General features: G+C 41.7%; 1 protein-coding gene across 2 annotated transcripts in view; it reads right to left on the bottom strand.

The window, feature by feature from the left end:
- Positions 1-365: 365 nt before the first annotated feature.
- Positions 366-18,513, bottom strand: part of ahcyl2b (adenosylhomocysteinase like 2b) — a 41,906-nt gene continuing 23,758 nt past the window's right edge. The window contains exons 2-17 of one of the 2 annotated variants that reach the window (XM_051391870.1): positions 17,875-17,986; positions 12,079-12,222; positions 11,429-11,529; positions 11,218-11,320; positions 10,945-11,039; positions 10,418-10,524; positions 9,964-10,080; positions 9,733-9,796; positions 8,622-8,710; positions 8,457-8,527; positions 7,320-7,414; positions 6,387-6,485; positions 5,020-5,088; positions 4,803-4,881; positions 3,962-4,082; positions 366-3,646 (exon numbers count right to left, since the gene is read on the bottom strand). In XM_051391870.1, coding sequence (XP_051247830.1) covers positions 3,640-3,646; positions 3,962-4,082; positions 4,803-4,881; positions 5,020-5,088; positions 6,387-6,485; positions 7,320-7,414; positions 8,457-8,527; positions 8,622-8,710; positions 9,733-9,796; positions 9,964-10,080; positions 10,418-10,524; positions 10,945-11,039; positions 11,218-11,320; positions 11,429-11,529; positions 12,079-12,222; positions 17,875-17,986 — 1,473 coding nt within the window. In that variant the 3' untranslated portion in view covers positions 366-3,639. The remainder of the gene's footprint in view (positions 3,647-3,961; positions 4,083-4,802; positions 4,882-5,019; positions 5,089-6,386; positions 6,486-7,319; positions 7,415-8,456; positions 8,528-8,621; positions 8,711-9,732; positions 9,797-9,963; positions 10,081-10,417; positions 10,525-10,944; positions 11,040-11,217; positions 11,321-11,428; positions 11,530-12,078; positions 12,223-17,874; positions 17,987-18,513) is intronic. The other variant, XM_051391871.1, reaches the window with a different exon arrangement.

Below are 18,513 nucleotides of genomic sequence, written 5' to 3'. Positions count from 1 at the left end.
ACCTCAAAATATGTCCGTCAAGCAGTTTGTGACATTTCTAAATCTTTGAATCATAGTTTGGATCGTTCTAAATGAATGATTTTATATGTGTCAATCTAGCAATTTAACCCCTGTGATGCCGATTTGTGTGTCAAGAATAACTGAAGGCTCGCAGCCAGCTGTTGATGTCCGAGACGTCTCTGTCTGATGGCTGCTGGCTCAGATGAGATCACTGTGCCTCTGACGGACCTCAGCAGCTGAGCTCTGACACACACATGGGCTCCCCCCTTCTCCCAACACACATCACACAGCTACATGAGGACAAAGTGGCTTATTATGTGCTGAAGGCGTTTGTAGGAATCAAGGAGGAGATGCACACAAAATGGTTACAATTTTTAAATGTTTATTCATTAAGATTACAGAATTTTTTAAATTATTGCTCATCATCTACCATTATCACTTGCAATATTTAAACATAGGGTTTTTCTTTATTAGACAACTTAAAACATGTTTGAGAATTTTGCCAGTTTGTACTGTATGAGGATTTACAACAATAAATACAGGAGTCGAGTCTTCTTTTACCTTCCTATACTTTTAAAGGTTGTCATATCTGTATATATTATGTATATACATATACGATGCTGGTGTCATCCCCCGCCCACCCACGTGTTGGTCAGCTTACGGCTGACGAAACAAAAAAAATGGTTTCTTCCCCCTAACGCACAGGCTAGGATCCTGAGGCAGCTGTTAGCGAAGCAACCATGGCCTACAATAAAAAGGATGTGTACAAACACAGAAAGACATTTAGAGACAGACAGACACACACACACACACACACACACACACACACACACACACACACACACACACACACACACACAATCAGCTTTCTCAAGAGGTCACGTACTCTTTCACACACACACACACTCACACTTAAAAAGAAGGGAAGAAATAAGACTCGAAACAACAGGTGTAGGAACTACTGACAACAGGTCACACTACTGTAAGAGGGGATTCTCAATAGCACGAAGAGACAAATGCACACACACTGGCAGGAGACATTGGGACATTGAGGTTGTAGGGGCTGTGACACAGTGTGGGATCTTGTCATTACATACGTGTATGGGCTGGGTTTATCTGAGAGGTCCCTACACACCTTTCAAATTTCTTCATTTGTTTTTTTTTAACCAAATTTAACAGGAATACTTTGACATTTTGGGAATTACCCTTGTTCGCTATCTTGCAGAGAGTGAGACGAGGAGATTAATATCACTCTCATGTCTATATGGTTAATGTGTCGCTGGGGACAGCCGCAGGTTAGCCTAGCTTAGCATACAGACTAGAAGCAGGGGGAAACGGCTAGCCTGGTTCCTTCCAAAAAGATAATAAAGTCAACCTACCAGCAGCTTTAATGCTCACTAATTAACATGTTGCATCTGTTTTTATTAATTTGTACAAAAACTAAGCTTTAGAGGTGCTGGTAATTGGATTGTGTTACCTTTTTTTTTAGCTTTATGCTAACCTAAGCTAACTGGCTGCTGGCTCCAGGAACATATTTATCATATAGACATGACAGTGGTATGAATTTTCTCAGCTCTCAGCAAGAAAGTGGATAATGTCAAAGCATTCCTTTAAAGACTTTGGTTGGTATCATGATAAACTCACACACAAACATAGTTGCATGAAAATGTGGCAAATTTGTACATTGTGTGAGCAAATGTGTCTGTTCAAATGGTAAACAAAGCTTTTTGTGCCATTTCCTCCTGTTCAAAAGCTTTTAAATGATCATATTTATTTTCCATATGCAGAGCAGTAAATCTTCAGACCTGGATAATGAGGTACTGTGTATGTATGTGTGTGTGTGTGTGTGTGTGTGTGTGTGTGTGTGTGTGTTTAAGCATTTGATCCCTCTCTGATAGAGCAGAGCGGGCAGCGTCTCCCTGCAGGTTAGCAGAGAATCTGATTGGATCAGGTGCAGAGCCGGTATAGCGGCGGGGTGCACTTGGCTGTCAGGTGAAATGACTGTCAGGACTTCCTAATTTCCACCGAGCTGCCGAGGATGACGGCTGTGCAGCTCATTATACCGGCAGAATGTAAGCCTTTCAGGTGGGAAGAAGAAGCTAAAATATATATATTAAAAAAAATTAAATAAAAAAAAAAAAAAATCAGGGATGGCGAGTTTGGACATCTTTTTGTAAAAAAAAAAAAAAAGGGGGGAAAACCCGATGAATTTGCAGAAAAGGTAACTGGTTTCTTGGATGCAGAGAAAATATATTGCGGTGGAATTCAGATCCCAGATTATCTGTGAGTACCAAAGAGTTGTGGCATGTATGGTAAATACAGTAAATCTCAACAGCACCATACTTTTCAATGAGGACCTGATTGAAGATTTCTGCTTAAGTACCGGCCAGGCAGCAACTTGCTGCACATTTGGTATCTGTAAATATTTTCTGTCACAGTATTAAAAATGAGGGTTTAACTACATTTATTACACTTATCATTAGAACATTTAATTGCTTACCTTTATGACATATGATTTTTTCCCCCAAAAAGTAATGATATTAGATGGCGTACGAGAGAAAAAGATAGAAAAATCTTAATTTCAATATAAATATCTAAATATACAGTATACCCCTTGTAATGATCTGACAACCTGCCATGCTTCTAATACAGTATAGTCATTCTTGGTAAAGGGAAAGACAAAATGAAAAAGGTTAGCTTCTCACTAGCTTGAAATACTTTTCATTACTTCAACACTGGCGCTACGTGAGCAGCTGGAAGCCAAAAGAGAAGCAGCCAATGAGATGGTTTCACTGCGGATTTGATTGACAGGTGGGAAGAACCGGTCAACATCCAGTCATACTTAAAGAAAAAATAAAGAAAAACAAGAAGTTCTGACAAACTACAGGCTGATCCGAAGGGACAGTACGCATAAAAAAATGTTTAAAAACAGACAAAACGGTGAATCTCAATAGAACGGTCAAATAAAAGACATGATATGATTGGACCCTGAGATCCCGCCTAACCCCCTCCCCTACTAGGTCTAACCCCGCCCTCGCAGTATTACACAAGAGAAAAACAAAAGATAATCACAAGTAGAAAAGAAAAGACGACGACAACGAAAAAAAGGACAGGAAAAAATGTCCGTCACTAAATCTTTAACGGTCATCTTCATTCACACAGAATTTTTTTTTTTTTTAATCAAGTTTTTTTTTTTATATATAGTATATATCTTTTTTTTTTAGCATCAATAATTTCATCTTTAATAGTTAAACAATAAAAGATCTGGCAATGGGGAGGGGAGGGTGGAGGATTTACATACAACTCGACACACAAATGAGCGTCTAAAGAGATAATGGTGAAATGACGAGTAGGAAGGTAGCTAACGGCGAATGGCAGAGTTAGAGTTAATGTTATCATTATTGTTGTCGAGTGTGAATAAATAAAACGACTGCCATAAGCGCAGGGAAAGCCACGCCCCTCCGCCCCTTCCCCCTTAGGCTCGGTCCGAGCTCCTCCCCTCCCCTCCCCCCCCAAGAATATAAAGCAGGTGTTTTGACTATTCTGTCCGTCCGTCCTTCCTTCTGTCCTCCTCATCCTCTATGAGTCTGTGCCATTCGTGGAGTATTTGTACTTCTTCAGTCCAACCCCAACACTTGTTTAATACCTTAAGGAGAAAAACAGAAGGGACACGAGTTGGGATGATAGAAAAAACAACTGAGACAAATCTTTTTAGACTTTAGACCGAAATGCACAGAAAACATCAGCTGATGCTGCTGTGGCGTACTGCAGGCTTCAGATTCTAAAGGCTAACACCACAGAACCAGCAGTATTTTCGGGGAAATCTATGTAGGCAGACAGAGATACCGCCCATTTATTTTTTATACATTTCTATTTGAGAAGTCTGTGACATTACATAAGGCTCATAAGCTCTCTCCGAACACATACCATATGCACTGCCAAAAAAAGAATGTTTCCATACCTATAGTAGTTGGGCTTGAAGGGCCCGTTCTTGTTCAAGCCCAGATACTTGGCCTGCTCGTCAGTCAGTTCTGTAAGATGTGCGTCAAACGTGGGGAGGTGTAGGCTGGCCACATACTCATCTGGAGAGCGAGAGAGAGGAAGAACATGTTACCATTTACCAGAGGTCTGTGCTTGATTAATCATTCAAATGAGAAAAGGAAGAGAAGTAGCAGTGGGGCTCGAGGATATACCGTCTCTCCATCTCCCTTTTCCACCACGCTGTTTCCCATCTTCCTCCTCATCTGAAATGACTCTCCTACTTTGTATTCCTACTTCCTTCTTTCCTCATCTCAACCCTTCCTTTCTTTCATTCCTCTCCATCATCTCTCTGTCAGCAGCAGCAGCAGCAGCCATCGCTGACAGGGTGACCTACATTTGGCTCTATGTTTTTCTTTACTACATATGTGCTCCACTCTCACGCACTAAGCTAAGAAGTGTGACAGGCTGTATGCACGCACACATATGTGCACAGACACACAGGACTCGTTCTACTGTGACTGATACGCTATCCAGAGAGACCAGTCTGGATTGAACAGATGAGACTGACTGTGTTGTCTATGGAGATAAATTCCAAATGCCTGCAGGCTCTCTGCTGGGGCAAAAACAAACTGTCTGTAATCACTTCCTGCTTGGTGGCTACTTAAGTACCAAACAAGGTTATTGTTTATCTCCCTGGCCTGATATCTTACTGCGTTTGTGTTATCCAATAGGCATTTATACCACGATTGTGTGTATTTTGAGTTGTCCGTGTTCAAGTTTTATTCCATTAACAGATTCTGAACTGACAAAAAAAATCTTACCCATCTTCTTGGGCAGCAGGTAAACATCCTGTTTGTAGCGTCCCTCTGGAGCATTGTACAGCTCTATCAGAGCCAGAGCCTGCACAGGGACACACAAGTGTTACTCACATACACACAAGTTCTTGTTTCATAAAAATAAGGCACAAAACCAAAAAATACAAAGCAGAACTAATCATGTACAACAATGTAAATGAGACAGAAATTGATCCCGTTTTACCTGGGTAGTGGCGGTGATGGAGAGCACGAAAGTGGGCACAGTGGAACAGCTCAGGTTCAGCAGGCGACCCTGTAGAGGAAGAGCACGCACACGCACGCATGCACACGCACGCACACGCACGCACACACACGTTAACTTTGCAGTGTCAGGATGTGCAGCCTGGGTGAGATGATGTACAGAGACATCGGTTTCAGAGATAACCTAACTGAGTGTTCTGTTTGTTTCAGTGTGACAGTAAACTGTTGCTGCTGTCTGAGATGCTGCATTGCAGTGAGTGAATTTGGGAGATCCCAGGTGTTGCAGAAAATGAGATAGTTAGTATGTAAAACTGAAACAGTAGCTAGTAGATTGTGGGGAACAGAGAAAGGTTGCATTGTAGTTTCAAGAAGAAAAAAAAACAGAATTAAAACTTAATAGGGGTTTTAATGTCCAATGGACGCACCAATTTACATGACCCACTGAAACACAAACCTTCAATTAGTCCTGTTTGTTGTGCTGTTTTGACCCCTCAGTACTGTACAAAAAGAGCCTCCACAGCCCAGATCCTCTCGTCTACAAAAACATGTCTTTGTGGCCCATCACTGTCTCTGGTTTAGCAATGGAGCCAAGTACAGGACATGGATATGTATGCATAAATGCATGGGTGTATAGTTTTACATTATAAAACAAAGAGGAATGAAAAAATAAAGCTCTTTTTTAAACTTTAAAAGAAAACGAAATCTAAGCTCTCTTTATTTCAGAGCTACTGAATGCTGATGTTATTACTTTAAATACCATTTTTTGAGCACAGAGCTCTATTTTGGATCAGAACTGTTGGAACAGAGAGTGATACTGGAGGCGGGAGAGGTGAGGATGGTGGTTAAAGCCTGCTGAAGATCAAACAGCAGCACAGACACAGGCAGCAACGGGCTGGCAGGTTGTCTGTCTGGCCCTGTCAGACTGCTCTCATTCTGTCACAGCTTGCACGCACACAGACACAGACACAGACACACACGACACAGACACAGACACGACACGACACAGACACACACACACACACACACACACACACACACACACACACACACACACACACACACACACACACACACACACACACACACACACACACACACACCTCTAACCTGCAATGTGTATATGCAAGGTTGGCCTTTCCAGAACCTTATTTGTTGACTATGTTTATTAATTGTGATTTGGCATGATTTGACTAATAATGGTTAATAATAAGCTTCACAAATACATTACTATTAAAGTCATGTCATGTCTGTGCAGCTCAACAACAGTCCTAATATCCAAAGAGGAATTTAAAGTTCTCCTGATATGTTTTTCAAAGCCCTGTGGGTAAGCGTGTGATCCAGTGTGTGTACCTCAGCCAGCAGCACGATCCTCTTGCCGTCGGGCCAGATGACGTGGTCCACCTGCGAGCGCACTCTCTCCCAGGTCAGCTCAGGGGTCCGCAGGCTTGCCTACAAGATGAGCACAACCTCATCAGCAACCTTTCTGTTTTTTGTAGTTTTTCCACTTCTTATTTCTGTCGGGCTGAGCTGTCGTCCATCTATCAACATGGGAATCACTGACTCATTACGCTTGGTCTTTTCCAGGACTGAAGTACTTTAAGAAGTGAGTCACAACTTCCTCTAGTGTCTGAACTGCTTCCTTCCTCTACCATGGATTCAGATTATCTTTTTTTTTTTTCCCTTCAGTTCATCTCATATTTGAACTATTCCTGGCACCTCTGTATTGCTGTTTTATAGTCAGCAGAATGTAATGAGTGCAACATGGCAGCGATCTTTGGTTAGCATTCATTTCTGTGATTTCATTTTATTCTAATATTGTACTCCCTGTAAGACACTCTGCATGAAAAAGTCTCTGTGTTGTTAGTTTACTTCAGAGCCGTTATAACAATGACATATAGGAGTGGGATCATAACCTCTATTTAAAAAGCATTAAAGTAAAGTTAGTAATAAAAAACAATTGGTTTCACACTCATTCTTATGGTTTGATGGCTCCGTAAAAGCAAACTGCAAACCCACTAACTCAAGCTAAGCTGTCAGTTACCATGACGACTTTGAACATCCGCTGCCCAAGGTCAGACAGACAGGAGGATTCAACATGCTGTCATGTTACTGAGAATTGCCATGCTTTTGTTTCTGTATCGCAGATCCTGAATACGCTCTTCCGTTGTGTCTCTTGGTTTGTTCTATTTTATTTTATTCTGGTCAAACATGTTTGGCCTGTACCCTGTGTTATTTTCACATTATTCCTGTTACTTCACAAGTTTGTGCAAGTTGGTAACTGACCACATCGATCTCGGTGTTGGAGTGTCCCATGTTGCAGACAATGCAGCCATTCTTCATGCGGTCGAGGTACTCTCTCACCACCACGTTCTTATTGCCTGATGGAGGGAGAAAGAGAAAGAAAAGATCAGAACAAACGCACAAAGAGCAGTGAGAAAGCAAAAATCTGAAAGACAAAAAGAAAATGACAGACAAAGAAAGAGACTAGAGTGTACTTAAAGTTTTATAAAATTACAATTATGCTGAAAAGAGACTCAATGCAGGAAATCTGGGGAGTTATTCTGTATCCATTTTTGTGAGACTAGGTTTTTACTGTGCAACATTTAATTAGTTCTTATCTCACGATGTAGCGCAGTTAATTAATTCTGAAAATGTGATTTAGTTTGAGAGTTCCACCTGCCTGCATAGTGCATGTGGACTCATGTTCACTCTGTCTCTAAGTGGACTTTGAGTGAGGGTATCCATCTGACATTTTGATCAAAACTAGAGGAATTGTTTACCAAAACGTATTAACAGCTATGTTTATATATCAAGTATGATTCACGCACAATTCCTCAGCCGGGAGGAAGACTGATTTCGTTGTTTCTCTACAGCGGCATTAGGAAACTAACAAGCTTTCTGAATGTTGCTGCCAGGGCTTTAATGAAACGACCTTAATGGAGACTGGTGCATGACCTTATTAGAACGATGCTTGTCCTGTTTTATTCTTTTAACAGCACTTTGGAACTTCATTAGGAAAATCCTACGCAAATGCCATGTGTCTTCTACCTTATTATCCTCTTTTTATCTTTTCTGTTCAATTGCAGTCAACCTTAAGGGAGCCCTCTGCTTTCAGCCTGCCGGCAACATTAAGTAGCGCAGTAGAGAGACAACTGATTCTCTGTTCCAATTAAGTGTTCAGGACAACCCCCTGGCTGCTGAGCTGAGAACTTGATTAGTAACTGTCACACACTGATGACAATGAGTGAATATCTGTCCAGTCATCCCCAACCAACAGTGACAGAACAGTCTGTGTATTGTTTGTCTTCCACTTTTTTTTTTTGCCAACAGGACAAATCCCTGTACAGCTGCTGTGAGGTCATTAGTCAGCAATCCAGTGATTATTAGAGAGAAGCACAGCGAGACGGCGGCTGGACTGACCTGTGCAGGTGATGACGATGTCCACTTGTCTGATGACTTCATTCAGTTTGACCAGCCTGAAGCCGTCCATGCTGCGATCGGGAGAGAAGACAATAAAGAGCATGAGGCTAACAGGATGGGAACCACAGCGGCGAGCCATGACAAACTGAACAAGCAGAGTCTTACCACGCCTGCAAGGCACAGATCGGGTCGATCTCTGTGACGTAGACGATGGAGCCCATTGCTTTGAGGGCAGCACAGCAGCCTTTTCCCACCTGAGGAGGACAAAGAGGGGATATTATCACACAATCTACAGTTTTGTGTAGGTCAGTGAGTAGAGAAACCCTTCATCAGCATCACTCTGTTCCAAATATGTTCATTTGAACTGGATGTTATTTTACACTATTAATTTTTATAAAAGTGGATGCGATATATTTTTTCCATACAAGGCATAGCAATCCTGATGTTGTTGTTTAAAGTCCTAGTCAAGTTTGTATTTGTAATAAACCTCTTATAGTGGCAGAAGCTGGAGGTGTTAACCACTGATCCATCATTTTTAGCTATTATGACTCTTCTGCTCACTTGCTAACTTGTTATAGCTCACTCTCAAATCACAGCAGCAGGTGGTGTTCAGGTGTTACAGCTGACTCAAGTCGGTGCAGAAGTGTGTAGTTGGCTTATGGTAGTTGTTATTTTACTGCTTATTATTTGTTTTGATTTTCCTTTTAACCACAAAAACCACATGACAATTTCTATATGAACTACTCCACAAGCTCCCTGATGAGTACTAGGTACCCCGGGTTGGGCATCACGCCTTATAGAATGCCATAACATATCAACTACAAGTGGTGTAAGGGTTTAATTGCCTATTTATTTAAGCATTTAAACATATATAGACCAGGAATAGGGCAGCAAACCATGTGCCCTGGTAGTCTTTAATACTGAACGTATTATCAAAATATAGAAATCATATATAACAGCAGCTAGCCTCTGCTACAGTCATAATGATTTTTCTATGTAAACAAAGCTCTCCTGAGACCTATACTAATAAAGTTGTTTGAATTATTCTACCTTTTAAATACTAAGACGTTTGTAAAATTCCTGTTCCTACTTGCTTTGATGCCTTAAAAACATGATTATGTAATTTGTCTTCTAACCCACCCAGTGGACTTATTATAGTTTTAAATGTAATTTCACTTGACTTGTATATTAAACGGAAAAAGAAGATCTAAGGAGACCTAACATTTAGGTCTCAGTAATGCACTGTGCATGAGGTTGAGAAAAAGGTCTGTCTTACCTCCCCGTATCCACACACCACCACCTGTTTGCCTCCAAACATGACATCAGTGGTCCTCTTCAGGCTACGGACAGAAACACAATTATTTCACTGGCAGCCTCATCTTTATTCTGACTGTTTGCAGCAGAGAGGAGGTGGGTGTAATTGCCCTGCAACACAAAATGCTCCCAAAAACAAACATGTTTGGTTTAATAATCCTTAATGAGGTTAAAACAAGAGACGGTTTCATACCCGTCTAAGATGGACTCCCTGCAGCAGTAGAGGTTGTCGAACTTCTGCTTGGTCACTGAGTCGTTGACGTTCATGGCGGGAACACACAGCTTTCCTGCCTTGGACAGCTGATACAACCTAAACACACAATACACATTTTTTTTTAAAAGTAAGCTTTGCTCATGTATTAATTCTATACTACTCTTATATACACAGCAATGCTGCAATGGTATAATCACAGTACACTTAACACATTTTCACCACTAGATGGCGATGTTACCACACCAGAAACTCTCTGTGTGTGTGTGTGTGTGTGTGTGTGTGTGTGTGTGTGTGTGTGTGTGTGTGTGTGTGTGTGTGTGTGTGTGTGTGTGTAAAGACTGACGTGTACATCCTCTCATTTAAAGAGAGAACTGGTTTTATCCGAAGTGATATTTTTCAACCTTTCTGAGTAACTGCATGTTGTGAGTCCTACCTGTGCACGCCGGTAACACTCTCCTCCACAATGCCCTTGATCTTCTTGAACATGTTGGGGTATTTTTTGTAGATCCAATGAGTCAAGTCTCCACCGTCATCCAAGATCTGACAGAAAATTGGAGACAAAGACAAGCAGAGTGTTAGTGAGAGAGAGAGAGAGAGAGAGAGAGAGGAACATTTTAATAAAGGGTGAAAAATACAGCACAAGTCAACCATTTTTTCTTAAACGCTCAAAAGGAAGCAAATCTGTTTACCCACAAATAGATTTGACTAACTGTTGCTAAGATTCAGTCCTGGATGTCCATCAAATGTTACACTTCACTTTTTGCACCATTTCTATAAATCTATTTCAAAATGCTGTTACACATATCATCCTGCCTGTACCTCTACCCACAGTGTAAAAAAAATGTATTTAAAAAGATCTAGTTGTCTGCTGAAAATAGCAGCATGTACCACCAACAGGTACTGCAGGATTAAAAAAAGAAACGTATTTAATGGGCTTTGTTTAGAATGTAGGTGTGCTACCATGTTGGGTTGCCAGCCTTCCACGTTGACACAGCGATCGATGCACCACCAGAAGTCGTCCTCTGACTCACCCTTCCATGCAAATACACTGAAACCTAGAAATAGACAGGAAGCATTTAATGCACAGCAGACGGAAAGTATGAAATGGAAAAAAAATAATGAATCTGCAGGATGATGTGAAAGAGAAAGCATCTGAATATTTTAAGACAAGAGAGAGAAGAAAAGGGAAGGTGTCTCACACACAGGAAACCCCCAGGACACACACAGTCTCACCTCCCTCCGCCAGGGCAGCTGCCACTTCATTCTGAGTGGAGTAGATGTTGCAGGCTGCCCATCTGCACTGAGCCCCTAAAGCTGACAGAGTCTCCATCAGTACCTGAGGGGAGGAGAAAAGAGGGTCAAGCCTGACTTTTTGTTTCAGCTGCTGGAGTAAAACTGTATAATGTTTGGGCTGTGAGTGCGTGAGCCTGTGGTTCCCACTCACAGCAGTCTGGGCAGTGATGTGGGTGCAGCCCACCACTTTGGCACCGGCGAGGGGTTTCTCCCCCTGGGCTCGCTTCCTCAGAGCCATCAGGGCTGGCATCTCTGAAAGAGGAGGAAACACACCAATAATTATGTAACTGGATAGAGGAATCAGCTGGATGGTTAAGGAATTCCCATCATTTAATCCTTCTTATACTTCATCACTAATCCATCGACTCATCCAGCTGAAAGAGACACTGACGCTGTGTGTGTGGTGTGTGTGTGTGTGTGTGTGTGTGTGAGAGAATGTAGCTTGCAGGGTTCAGCTGAGGCTCTCTGTATGTTATGAGAGGTAATTAAGGAATGACGTGAAAAATGTGTGTTAATGTGTTGGTTCTTAAATGGTTTTCTCACTTGCAGTGGCAGGGGACATATGGCTAGCCAGGAGCTCACACACCCCCATATAGAGACACACACACACAAACGAAAACAAAAAACACATTGTGTGTAGAATGCCCTCCTGTTTGTACTTGCTAAGAAAGCCTGAGTGGAAATTGGAAATTCAGAATCTGGAAAAAAAACGTTTATACTTTTATAATTTGCACTACATTTGGATTGAAACTTTGCTACTGACTTGCATCCACCCCCCCAGCAGTGAGTTCTTGGGTTTACCTTGCTCGGCAATCTCGATCTCTCTGCGTCCAAAGTCGGCCTGTTTGATGTTTTTGATGCAGAAGTCTCCGTTGCCTTTGGAGTTCTTCTGCTGTTTGTCCCGAGGAGACGTCTCATCGTCAGAACTGTCCGTGTATGACGCCGCTAAAAAAGAAACGCACACATGGCCAACGGTATTGTCAGTGTGTCACACAAACATAATTGTCACAGGCTCCTTTTATCCAAAAGAAAAAGAAAGAAAAAAAGAAGCGGGAGTGCAGACGCTCTTCTCACGCTCCACTTACATGTAGCCGTCATTTTTACTACTTTGAACTGCAGTCTGCTGCCCACAATGTGACCCAAACAGTAACTTGATTGCCGTACTCGAGACAAGGATATTCTTGGAGACATCTTCTGAACTCCGCAGCACTCTGCCAACGTCTGCTGTCAGTGAGTTAGCTCATCACACTTCAACGCGTCAATATTTAAAAGGACAACTATTTTTAAATGACGCCACAACTTTCCCAAGACTGTACTTTACTTATTACTGAAACCAGTGAAGTCATGTGCTATGAATGGGATTTCTACCTAATGAGAGAACTCAAGACTGTGCTACTCCCACAGACAGCAAAATGTATGGATTCAACTTCAACTTCAGACATCTGGCAGACAGCCAAAGGTGGGCATAAATGCAGACCACAGTCACCCCTGACATTACAACTTGAACACTGGTTCGGATCATTAATAAATCTCCATGAGACAGAGAGATCAACGGGTTCAGCAGACTCTTAGGACACACGGCTCGGCAAAACCTGCAGTTTGAAAGGAATCAACTATATTGATAACTCAAATCTGTTCTAGTGATCCAGGCATATATTCAGGGCAGATGGCTGCCATCCAAGCAAATCTGGAGTTAAAGTACTGGACCTGTCTGGTTCCATCAGCCAAAATAATGCACCCTGACACACAGCAGCCTCATCCCCACAAAGACAAAACACCACAGCCTCAATGTCAGCGTGCTGACAACCAGCTCATGGATCAGTCTCCTAATTCCTCCTCCAGCCACTCGGCCGTCTCCACGGCCTCACCCCTTTTGGGATTCACTAATAAAATGGAAGCACTGGCATTAAATACACCCGTCAGGTCACTGACACCAGATTTAAGTTAGTACAGGTATATCACTAAAAAAGAGCAGTGAATCAGACACTGACTGGTGTTTCTCTCGAAAAGAAAGACATTTTATCCAATTTGCCTACATTTTCACTGGGTGGACTTTCTGGCACAGTGTTTCCCTGGTCTGAATCCTATTTGAAAGTCAGTGACTACTTTGTGTCGATCGATTACATATTTGTGTACAAAAATGACGTTCGGAGTTCCCCAAGGCTCCATTCTGAGGCCTCTTCTGTTCTACATCTCCCACTAGCTCAGATTATGGAAAACAACTCAATATAATACCATGATTATGGTATTATGGTACGACACACAGATTTATACAAGGATATCACCAGGTGACATTGGTCTCATACAAGCACTGAGTAAGTGCATTGGACAAATCAATGACTGCATGTACCAACATTAGTTCCAGTTAAAGATAAAATTGAAATATTTGTCTTTGGAGCTAAAAAGGAACAATTAAAAGTCTGTTCTCAGCTTCAGTTGCAAAAATGTAAACACCCCAAACCAAGCCAGATGCGATGGAGTTAGAACTTAATTTTAACTTCCACATCAAGACAACTACAAAAAAAGAAAAAAAAAGAAAAAGGATTTTAAAATTCTACTTTTGGTTTATAAAGCAATGGACAGTTTAGGGTCAAATACATTTCTGATGTGGTGCGCTGTTATGGACTGTCCAGACCTCTCAGATGGTCTAGGACAGTTCTGCTTACTGTCCCCAGAGTCCAGACTAAACATGGGGAGGCAGCATTCAGTTTTAATGCACCACATATGTGGAACAAAGTCTCAGAAAAGGCAAGATCTGCTCCAGCTCTCAGTTCTTCTAATTTGAGGCTTTTCTCTTTGTCATTAAATTGTATTAGATTCAATTTAGGACCATATCCTGCACTGCACTGGTATTTCTTTATTCTCCTGTTTAATCTGTATTGTTCCATTTTTGTTCTATCTTACTTTGTATTATCCAATTAAAATTATGTATATCTTTTTATATTTACTTGTTTCTTTTTATTATCTTTTTTTATATCTTGTTTTAATTTGTTTATGTCTTCAACACTATGAATTGCATTGTTTTTAAAAACGGTGCTATACAAATAAATTTGCTTTGCCTTGCCCTAACCAGAGCTTTTAAGGTTTCAAAGTGCAGAGCAAACACAATGTGCCTTTGGTTTCTTCACTGTGAATAAAGCCTGTACTTTTCCCCAACCCTACAATTTCACTTTGGAAGGGCACGCATTATGCACAGCAATGAGTTTAATTGATTTTAAAGCTGTCTGCAAAGCCTTTTACTACCAACAGAACTCCAGTCTCTTTCCAATATAAGACTGTAGTAGAACGTAAACACAGCACAAATGTGTTTTAACACTTGTACAGAAAAAAGAAACCCATCAGTATCTATGAAGTAGCACCTCTGTGAGATATAAACAGGGGTGCCGGCACTCCACGTCTGGCACCGGCACAGTGTGGTTCCTGTGCTTCAGGCTGACTCACCACACAGGTGAGGTCCTTTTTGTGTAACGCAGGTACACTCCCACTCCCACCTCCCTTAAAATGACCATGGACCAGTACCAGATAAGACTGGGTACCCTGCCAGCACTGTAACAATACCGAAGTTAAAGAACATGCTGTACTGTGCCAGCAAGGGAAAGGCTTTAAAAAAAAAAAAAGGCAATAATCCATGAGTGTACCATTTTCTTTTGAATTCTCCCATCCGTACTGACAAGAGGAAAGGGTGGGGGAGAGTGAGAGCTGAGGAGATCTTAGGGGTCATGAGGGTGGATGCACCAATACTTGCAAAGGATACTGGGACAAAGCCAAACACAGCTAAAGGAAAAGTTAAAATCGAGAGGCTTCAGTATCTCTTTTTAAAACTCACAAGGATTTTAGACACTTCTAAATCTAGCCAAAATGAGAATATACTTAACCTATCCCACAACTAAAACTTGGCCTAAGTGTTAGAATATGTAATATGCTGACAGCTCAGTCAGAGGTTATGCTAGTGGAGTAATACAGCCTCCAGCCGCTATCCTCAAGTTAATATGAGGACCAGTAACCTCTTCCTTTATGACTACGCCACCAGATTATTTTCCATTTTCAAAATTGTTGTCTTCAGCCCCAACAGGCATGGACTCAAGTGACATCACTTAAGGCAATGTATCAAACTTTGTGCAACTCTCTCTGGAGACAAAAAAGGCTTTATACAACATTTTCCTCATACACAGCAGTACTCTCAAAGACCTGAAAACAGACTTTGATGTGTTAAATTGGTGCCTTTCCCTTTTTAACTATGACCTGATGACTTGTTTATGTTAATGATTTAACATATATTAACATCAACGCTTATTGTCTTAACTTATTACAAGGTGATTCAGGAATTTATGTGCTGTTTTATAGACCCCCATCTTAAGGGGAAGCCTTATGAGACAAAATCTATATGAAAGTGGTCTTGGGAAAAGTACTAGTGTTGTAGTTCAACGTGTCCTCTGCCCTGTGGGAACGATCAGAGAAATAAGAAGCAGTCTGGTGAGGGAATTATGGGAGAAGACAGGGAATCAGCAGAGAGGTGGGGAGGAAATAGGAAAGAGCATAAAACAGAGGGTTCAAAAGGGGAGACCAAAGGGCTGCACTAGTTTCTTAAAGCAGCACCGACACATTTCCCTTAATTTGCAAATGCTGTCGGTAATAGTGAAGATGTTAATAGGACAGACCAAAATGAGCTTGTCAAATCACTGAGTGAAATAAATGCAGACTAAGTGCTCTCCTCACTATCTCAATATCAAGAAGAAAAAAGAAACAGATCATTATTTTAGTCATGATCTGACAGCCTCAGGCTGGAGACGAAGGTTCTTGGGAGGTAGAGGGATTTAATGAGCTCTTATCTGGTTGCAGGTGGGGGGTGAGAGGAGAGGAGAGAAGAAAGGGGAAGAGAAAGGAGGAAAAGAGAACACAAGATGTGTGTTAGAAGGAAATTGGAACAAATCCAACTGTCACCTAAGAAAGTTACTCTACATCAAGCGTGCCAATCTTGATCTTAGAGCTGCTGAGCTGAATTTAAGATACCCAAAATGTTTAAGATTCAAGCAGGTAAGACCGAAGCCTTGTGGTTAAGAAACAGTAGATCTTGTAGATTACCTGCTCTTTCAACAACTGTTATCATCAAAGTGAGTGACCACAGAGATGATATGACAACAAACATATTTTAGGTATTAGCTAAGGCTCTTTTTCTGCTGTGTTTGTAAACGTCTCCCTATGGTCACCTTGCTGCGCTGTGCAGTGGAAAAACATTTACACCATGCCAGCACTGGTCTACTGCTCCGCTGGCCGTTCACACCATGACTTGGTGCGATTAGCTCCCCAACTATGGAAAAGCTCTATGTGAGCAGTTAAAGGTCGAGTGTTTTGACCTAAAAACAAAACATAACACATTTTTAGGCAGATCTTTCCTTTCCTGGGAGAAAGAAACACAAGGTCCTTTTCTCAGCTGACCCCGATTGGTGATGCTTGCCTACAAAAACATCTGGCGGCCTGCAAATGTGCGGGTAGGAAGTCACAGGACCAAAATGTTTCAACTTTTCTCAGTAAGAGTACTCAATTCACCTTAAAAAAAAAAAGTTTGCTCCCCCTGACCTGAGCGGCACATTACGACCATCCAGTAATACTGAATGATTTGTCCATTTGTCCATCTGCCGTCCATCTGTTTGTCCATCAGATTCTGGCGCTAGACACAACACTGCCCAAGCAGTATCATACACAGATTAATTCATCAGTTAATGGTGTCATTGGGAGATCCATGCCCCGCGGATGACCCTGACACGCAGTCGGGAACTAAAACAGCCACCACAGCCGAAGCAGCTTAAACAGTATGTGAACAAGAGAGAAGGCAGGACAAGGACACAAAAGTAGAACAGGTTTATTCATATCAGGTTTTTTCATCTTAGGCTGTGCTGCAATTTCTCAGTATGAAAACAGGAACCTGTTTTTGGTTTACAGGATGCACATCACTGTGGAGGAAGTGATGAAGAAGAGTGCTTTTCGCTCACAGGCAGCATCACTGATTGATTTTAAAACAAATTTTGCCCCTGAAGCTTTAATAGTCATTAGACCACATTGAGAGTGGAGACACTTTATAATGTCTGAAGGTTGAAAAGTATGACAAGACGTGAAGTTGGAACTCTCATTTAATTCCTTTTTGCCCACAGATTGCAGTATGTATAGCGCTTTGCTGGCTAGGCATTTATGGTGGTGGTGGAAAAGTGTTAAAACTGAACTGAATCCGCAGTCCCATTCATTACTATAGTGAGAGAGTGTGTGAGTAACCAAAGTTTCAACCACACTCCACATTTCCCAGTTCTCCTCCTTTCTCTCTCCCCCTCTCCAGCACTCCACCAGCAGCTAATCCTGTAACAGAGCCCAGTTTCACATGAACCGCAGTGTCAGAGTGTGAGACTGAGAGCCAGGGAGACGCGGAGGTGAGCCGGAGAGAAAAGTACAATCAAACAAAGGAAACAGCCAGGTTAAACACTCTCTGTATCTTTGGTGTACGTACGTAATGGAAACATGTCATATCCACAAGCGAGTCTGATGATAAGTGGTGGGCTACAGAGACTGAGCAATGTGGAGAGAGTGTGTTTGCTTGTGTGTGTTTACCTGAGCTGTAGCTGTCTGTGGAGGACTGGGAGATGGAGCGGGACAAAGAGCGCCGGCCGATCTTGGAAGGACGCTTGTTGAACTCCTGTTTCTGGTCCGCAAACTGGATCTGCTGGTGGACAGGGAGCAGAAGCAGACAGAGATCAGAACTCTTGGTACACATATAGGAGGTCTTGGAAAGCACACACACACACACACACACACACACACACACACACACACACACACACACACACACACACACACACACACACACACACACACACACACACACACACACACACACACACACACACACACACACACACACACACACACACACACACACACACACACACACACACACACACACACACACACACCATTAATAGTACATTAACTAAGATTATGATGAAATTCAATAGCCAACCATTAAGAAAAAAACTTGCAAACTGCATCTTTAAAGACTCCATTTCTCTTTAGGCCATGCTATGTTTATGTAAGGACAGCTTTTTTTTTATAAACACATCAAACTGTTGAGATAAGAAAGAACACAAAATACAGATAAAAAAGGGCTGATAATAAAAATAGAAGAGACAGAATCAGTACACTGCGGTCTCCAAAGAAGGAAGGCAGCTCTAAGTTCATTCTGACTTTAAA

Source organism: Dicentrarchus labrax, unplaced genomic scaffold, assembly GCF_905237075.1.
Source record: "Dicentrarchus labrax unplaced genomic scaffold, dlabrax2021, whole genome shotgun sequence".
NCBI classification, from domain to species: Eukaryota; Metazoa; Chordata; class Actinopteri; family Moronidae; genus Dicentrarchus; species Dicentrarchus labrax.
The sequence above is the reverse complement of the archived record's forward strand: the minus strand, read 5'-3'. Positions and strand labels throughout refer to the sequence as shown.